The sequence below is a fragment of the Hydra vulgaris genome, chromosome 12 (genome assembly GCF_038396675.1).
Source record: "Hydra vulgaris chromosome 12, alternate assembly HydraT2T_AEP".
Lineage (NCBI taxonomy): Eukaryota > Metazoa > Cnidaria > Hydrozoa > Anthoathecata > Hydridae > Hydra > Hydra vulgaris.
The window spans coordinates 22207501-22215000 of NC_088931.1; the positions used below are offsets into that span (position 1 = coordinate 22207501).

The 7500-nt window shown below is 27.6% G+C and overlaps 1 protein-coding gene across 1 annotated transcript in view; it reads left to right on the forward strand.

Annotated features, from left to right (window-relative positions):
• LOC101239688 (cilia- and flagella-associated protein 337) overlaps positions 1-7500 on the forward strand; it is an 83948-nt gene that overhangs the window by 59718 nt on the left and 16730 nt on the right. Inside the window, exons 27-32 of the mRNA XM_065812562.1 lie at positions 57-144; positions 1292-1381; positions 1989-2047; positions 2224-2296; positions 2375-2440; positions 2531-2570. Coding sequence (XP_065668634.1) covers positions 57-144; positions 1292-1381; positions 1989-2047; positions 2224-2296; positions 2375-2440; positions 2531-2570 — 416 coding nt within the window. The remainder of the gene's footprint in view (positions 1-56; positions 145-1291; positions 1382-1988; positions 2048-2223; positions 2297-2374; positions 2441-2530; positions 2571-7500) is intronic.

Genomic DNA, 7500 nt, shown 5'->3' on the forward strand with positions numbered 1-7500 from the left:
TATATATATACATATATATAATATATATAAACATATAGGATTTTTTTTTTCTTTAGGTAATAATATGGAACATTACTTCTGGGTTGATTTTTTCTCGATTGAATCAAACTGTAAATGAAAAACTAGTATCATCTAATGAGCTGTGTAAAGTCTTTTTTTTTTTTTTTTTTTTGCATTTTTCAAATTTTATATTGGTACAAAAAGAATTGACTAACACTAAAAACTACTGATTTCAAATGATTATATCTGGTATATCTCAAATGTTTTTTGAAACTCTATTAATAATTTTGTTTAAGACACATTTAGTATTCAAAGTCTTTTGTATTCCTCAGATCTTATTATTAATTTATTTAAATACAAATGCTCACTCCATATTATAATTACTTATTCCTTTTTATGACCTTACCACTTTAAGTTACTTCTTGCTTACAACAATTTTGCTCTAGTCTTGTGTTTAAAGAAGGGTTGTTGGATGTGAGTTGAAACAGGCTACTTGGTGGAAACTATTTTCATCCAGTTATAATTAGAAAATTGTTCAACTTATATGTAAATGTTTCAATAACTTTAAATTGTCTTAAATAAAATACAGTTATAAGTTTACTTCCCATTAATAAGTTCAAACAATTTCAATTACATAATACAATCAAATAAATTACAGTTATAAATAAATTATTTGTTTCCCTTTATAAATCAGTTTAATAATTTATTTTTATTTTTATTATTAGTATTTATTGTAATTAAAACCTTCTCTTAAATATTTAGCTTTGAAACACAAGCTTTGACAAACAAGGATGCTGCGCAGTGAAACAAGTTGAGTGTTGTACTACCTTGGGAGTGGTGGGGTTCAAACTTGGAAGTTATCACTTACAAAGCAAGCGCTCTACCACTATACCACTACCAGATTTACTCTGTAAAATCTCTTTATTTTTAAACATAAATTAAAACATAAACATAAATTGAAGATTACTATGTTTGAGATTTTTGTAATTTTTTATGTTTGATACTTTAATGATCTTGTAAGCACTACAAGATGTTGAGGTTTGCGTACTATTTTATTTACATTGCGTCCACTACCATTACATCTTCAATGACATCTGTCAGTACATCGACAATCATTACCTTTATTAACACATATACTTACTATATTTATATTCTGTATCCACTATTAAATTCACAATTATTTCATCCACTATCAAATTAGAAATTTGATATAAATATAATTTTATAGAAACATAAATTAAATAAAAAATTTATTTCTACATTCTAAGTAAAATAAAGTTTTTAATTTTAGTGGAAGGTTATATGGCTGTTAGCAAGCTATTGTTTTTATTAAAACGAACAAATAGACAAACAGCTTCACTGGTTACAAATGGTCCGAGAGGTTTTTGATTTTATTAATTATAACTTTCTTTAGTAATGTTTTTTTTATTTATAATGAACTCTTGAATATATTATCTAATAAGTTTTAGAAATATTTTTTTATAACGTTTTTTCTCTCATAAAATAAATTATAAAATGACAAAGTCATACAGAATATATATTATGATTAAATTGCAGACACACTGTCTTGTAATGTCTTAAAAAGTTCCTTTGTCAGCATAAGTCAGCTACAAAGCATGTTTTCAATGGTTCTTTTGTTGATATAATTAAAATTTCTTTTATTTTCATTTTTGGCAATAGTATTTTATTCTGAATACGCAAAGACATCTTAAAACTAAATTATGCACACACTTTCTCATGAAAAGTCTAGCTATGAAGTTTCAAAGTCTAAAGGAAGAGTATACAAAGTGTTTAGAATTTTTTTACTTAATTTTTGTTGAAAAAGTCGTCCTTAAAACTGGTAAGCATTTTGAAAAGGTAGTACGTGTGAAATAGTGCATCTCTGTTTCTTTATAAAATGATCCAATTACTATGACCTAACTATTGATTTTTTATTCTGTACTTTTTTTGAAAATAGTGAAAGTTATTTTTGAAAATTTGATATATAGGTATGATTCATTTTTGGAACATCTTTGATAGTAAATTACCGTATGCTGTTTTTAAAACAGTATGTTACTTTTATTTGTTTATTTTTATTGTGTCAATGTTTATTTTTATTAGCTAAAGTTGCACTTCTATAGAAAATACTTTTTTTGAACAATTTAAAGTTAATAAAAGAATTATTTAATTTTTTTCTTTAATAAGTTTTTTTTTTATTTTACAAACAATTTTTGTTTTGTACAGAAAAATAATAAACATGCAACATTCATTGAAACAAGTACTGATAACAGTATACTTATAGCAGCTGATGATGATGGTAAATATATATTTTTAAATCGAATTCCTATAAATAAATTGAAGTAAAAGTTTAATAATTTAGTTATAATTTTTTCAGGCTATATTTATGCTTGGGACATAACAAATTATTGTATATCTGGTCATACAAATAAATATCCTGAAGGTTTTTTATTTTACTATTCACACTTTACATTTAGTTATTCTTTTTAAACTGCTTATAAAATGAATGAATTTCTTCAACTGTTTTTTTTAGTAATAACTAATTGGCAAGCTCATCTAAAAACAATTACATGGTATAATTTTTTAAATATTAATTACTTGAACTTCATTTCTTATTTCTGTTAAGACTAAAAAAATGAAAATTAACAAAAATAAGTATCAATCTTAAACATGGTTGATTAATAAGTGAAAGTATTGAATTGACTAATTTATATATGTATATATATATATATATATATATATATATATATATATATATATATATATATATATATATATATATATATATATATATATATATATATATAAATTTTGTTTAATGAATAGAGTTAATGTGTTTTTTTTAACAAATTTTTAAAACATGTGTTTTAAAAATTTGCGGAGTGTTGCTACATAGACTATCTTATAGCCTGCTGCTACAAGAGAGTGCTGCTACATGACCATCTTATAGCCTACTGCTACAAAAGAGTGTCACTACATCAACTGAGGGTTTGGTTGGGGCAAACAATCTATCAATTTGAAAAAAAAAATTTATTCAGGTTTTAAACTTTTTCTTGTCTGGTTTATTAGTGTTCTTGTTAAAACTACAGTTTATGGAAGAAACTTTTCGACAGCCTTGCAAGACACCCAGATAGCAAACTTTCGTCTAAGTGTCGCCATGAAAACAGAGTTTCACGCAAATAGCGAACTTGCATCTAAGTGTCGCCATGAAAACAAATATATGATGAATAACTTTAATGTCATCAAAGAAGACACTCCACTGTATTTTTAATATATATTTTTTTTGAGATTTGTAACATCTGATGATCGCTATTTGCGTGAAACTCTGAGTAATGTTTTGAATAAATCGAGTGTTATAATTGTTTAGTTTTTTACTATATATTGCTCTACTTTGGTATTGAGCACTCTTTAACAAGAAATATTTACACAATTACTACAATATGTATATATATATATATATATATATATATATATATATATATATATATATATATATATATATATATATATATATAAATATATATATATATATATATATACATATATATACATATATATATATATATATATATATATATATATATATATATATATATATATATATATATATATCCAAAATTTCTTTTTAGCACAAAAAATATAAGTATTTTAATAAACAAGACAAACTTTTTAATTAATTAAACCATTATATTAATTCTAAACAAAACAATACATGTTTCGACTATCAATAGTCATCTTCAGTTGAAGTTTAATTTTTAAATTTGTTTAAATACCTATATAGGTGATTTTTTCAATACCAATACAAAATGTAATTATCTGTGTACAAACTATTAATTTAATTACAAAAATACAACAAAAACTATTATAAGAATAACAAGTCATAATAAAAAACAAATAGGAATTGACGAAAGTATAGGTTAATAAAAAAATACATAGAAAGTAATAACTAAAGTGTCAATTGGACATGGTTGACCTGTTTGTTCATACCAGGTTTTAACCATTCTATAAACATGCTTTCTTTAAGTTTTAATTCGAACTTATTAGATGCTGAATCTAAAACGGAAAAACACTTTTCATTTAATTGCATAAAACAATTTTCATTACCATGGAGATATTTATAGATATGTGATTTTTTATCTCTCTTATATTGTTCAGTTATCCGTGTCTTGAGATGGCGAGTAGTTTTGCCTATATAACAGGAGTTACATCCTGCACATAAGAATTTGTAAACCATGAACGATTTGAACTCTAGAGGAATAGTATCTTTAGAGGAGAAAAATTTTGAAACTTTTAGTGAGACAAAAACTAGTTTAAAATTTACAGAACAGCAATATCTTTTAACAATTGAATTCAATCTTTTTATAGTTAAATCAGATATTTTTCCTAAAAACGGTAGTTTAAAGTAAGACAAAGGTTCTTTGATTTTTGGTTGTGATGGATTGTTTGTGTTAATTTTGTTTAAATAAGATTTATATATTTTCGATATTAGCCAAGATGGATACATGTTTCTTTGAAATACATTGAAAAGGTTGTTTATGTCGGAGTTAAACTCTAGATTAGTACTATTGATTTTAAATGTTGTATCGATTAGGCATTTGATAAGACTAACTCTGTACGAAAGCGGAGTGAAACTATAAAAATTGGTGTGTAGACCAGAGTAGGTTTTTTTATGAAAAACTGTAGTAGTTACTGTAGAATTTATTTTGTGTAAATTTACGTCCAAGAAGGATATTTTCAAGTTCACTTCCTGTTCCATGGTGAAAGAAATAGAACTGTGCCTACCATTAATATAATCAAGGAAAATACGTGCTTCATTTTCTGACTGACAAGCAGCAAAAATGTCATCAACATATCGTTTATAGAAAACTGGCTTAACTCCATTGCAATTTTTAATCCAGTCATTTTCAAAATAACCCATAAACAAATTGGCAAGAACTGGTGCTAGTGGTGAGCCCATGGCTACACCATCTATTTGATCATAAGTATGTCCTTTAAAAAGAAAATGTGTTTGCGAGGTAGCGAAATTAAATAGTTTTTTTAAATCGTTTTTAGTAATTTAAAAATTTTTATTATTAAGCATAATTGAATTAACTGCGATATCAATGGTTTCTTGAAGCGGAACATTAGTATATAAGCTGGTTACATCAGTATTGTATGATGTACACACACACATATATATACATATATTTATGTGTGTGTTTGTATATATATATATATATATATATATATATATATATATATATATATATATATATATATATATATATATATATGTATATATATATATATATATATATGTATATATATATATATATATATATATATATATATATATATATATATATATATATATATATATATATGTATATATATATATATATATATATATATATATATGTATATATATATATATATATATATATATATATATATATATATATATATATATATATATATATATATATATATATATATATATAAAGAACGACTGAATAAGCGCAAATTTCCGAAGTGCAAACTGGCACAAGTGCAAATGGCATAAGTGTGAACTTAAATAAGTGCAAACTGGCATAAGTTCAAAGCAGTTGCAAAAAATAGAAAAAGTGCGAGCTGGCATAAATGCAAATTGGCATAAGTGCAGCAAAAGAATTTGCAAATATTGGCATAAGTGCTGGAATAAGTGTGAATCAGCATAATAAGTGCGAATTGCCAATTCGCACTTATTTTAATACTTGCAATTTTATTCTGCGCACTTTTGCCAATTCGCACTTATACCAGTTTTTGTAACTACTTTGTGCCTATGCCAGTTTGCACTTATGTCAATTTGTACTTATTCCAATGTTTTGTCAGGTCTGGTTATCCTTTTGTCTGGTGAGGTTATCCTGCTACTGGTAATCCAGTACAATCTGCTTCATATCCTGCTGCCTTGTAGGATACACTTTTTTATTCTAAGGCTAGGAGAAGTCAACTTAAAACACCCCCTGTCTTGGGGCTCTTGGTTGAATAAAGGCTAGAAATGGTGTCTCGATAAAAATACTCATCTTGGGCAGACATTAAATGCATTCGGCTACTGTCTTGTAGAAGGCTTCCTAGGCAAAGACTTAAGGGGTAAACAGATTCTATATGTTGACCAGCCCCACACCCCTTCTTAATCTATTAGGCTGGCGCAGATGTATTTTTAATACATTGTTTCCAGTTTAGGTAGTTGAATGCTGGATTTTTTTGACTCAATGCATGTGTTTTGCTTTGTCTCTGTTTTTATGACTAGGCAACTCATTCTATTATCTCCTAATGAGGGTACAACTCTAAAACTCAGTTTTATAGTTCTGAACCCGGCTGGTAGTCAGGTTTGCTTAACTCTGTAGTAGCTCTCAGAGAGGCTGCTTCCATCAACAGCTAGAATTGGCCTCTCTGAGCGCAACATGGCATGTTATTATCAAAGTATTAACAGTGCCATGCTGCGCATGGTTGGCATTCCTGTTTGTACTTTTGGTGTGCATTGTTTAGGTCACATTTGGAGCCCTTTGTTACGGCTTAGGGTTTATTAATAGTAAAGTGGCAATTGCATGGGCTATTAAACAGTGTTCTGAGTACTATCTATGCTTTGAGTCATGTTCTTCAACAAATTTAGAAATGAATAAAGTCCAAAAAACTATAAAATACAAAAAACCATCCTTATTACCAAGTTCTCTAAACTTATCATTCACTAATATTTGTGGTCTTCGATGTAACTTTTCTTCTGCTGAGACTTATCTCTTGCAAAGTACACCAGACCTACTTGCTCTTTGTGTGACTTATTTGAATTCAGCTGTCTCATCTTGCGATCTTAGTGTTGATGGTTATCTTCCTTTAATTCGTAAAGACTCCAATAGTCACGTGCTCGGCCTGGGCATTTACATTTGTAAGAAGTCACCCATTTGTCAGGAAACTAGGTTTGGTATCCACAGACTATTCTTTTATGTGCTTTTGTTCAGCACCACTTCGCTATCACTCACTCCATTGTCTTTCTCTTTGTTCTATATCGCTCTCCTTCATCTCAAGACTGCACTCTTTTTGATATTATTTCTGATCAAATTGTTCAAGCCCTCTTTTTATATCCAACAGCCAATATTGTTGTTGTTGGTGACTTTAATGCTCATCACACTGAATGGCTCGGCTCTAGTGTTTTAGTGACTTTGCTAGCATTAAAGCCCACAACTTTTTCTCAATCCCTAACTCAAATAGTCAACTTTCCAACTCGCTTTCCAGACAATCCGAATTATTTACCTTCTCTACTCGAGTTATGTCTTGTTTCTGATACTAATTAGCGCTCAATTTCTCTTCATTCACCCTTAGGTGCTACTGATCACAGTTTGATCTCTCTAAAAATCTCATTCTTCTTCATTGTCTGAATCCCCCTATCATCTTACCTCTTACAACTACCTTAAAGCTGACTGGGACTCTTTCTGTGATATTCTTTATGATGGTAGAAATCTTTTGTCTTCCCGCTGACAAATGTGCTTC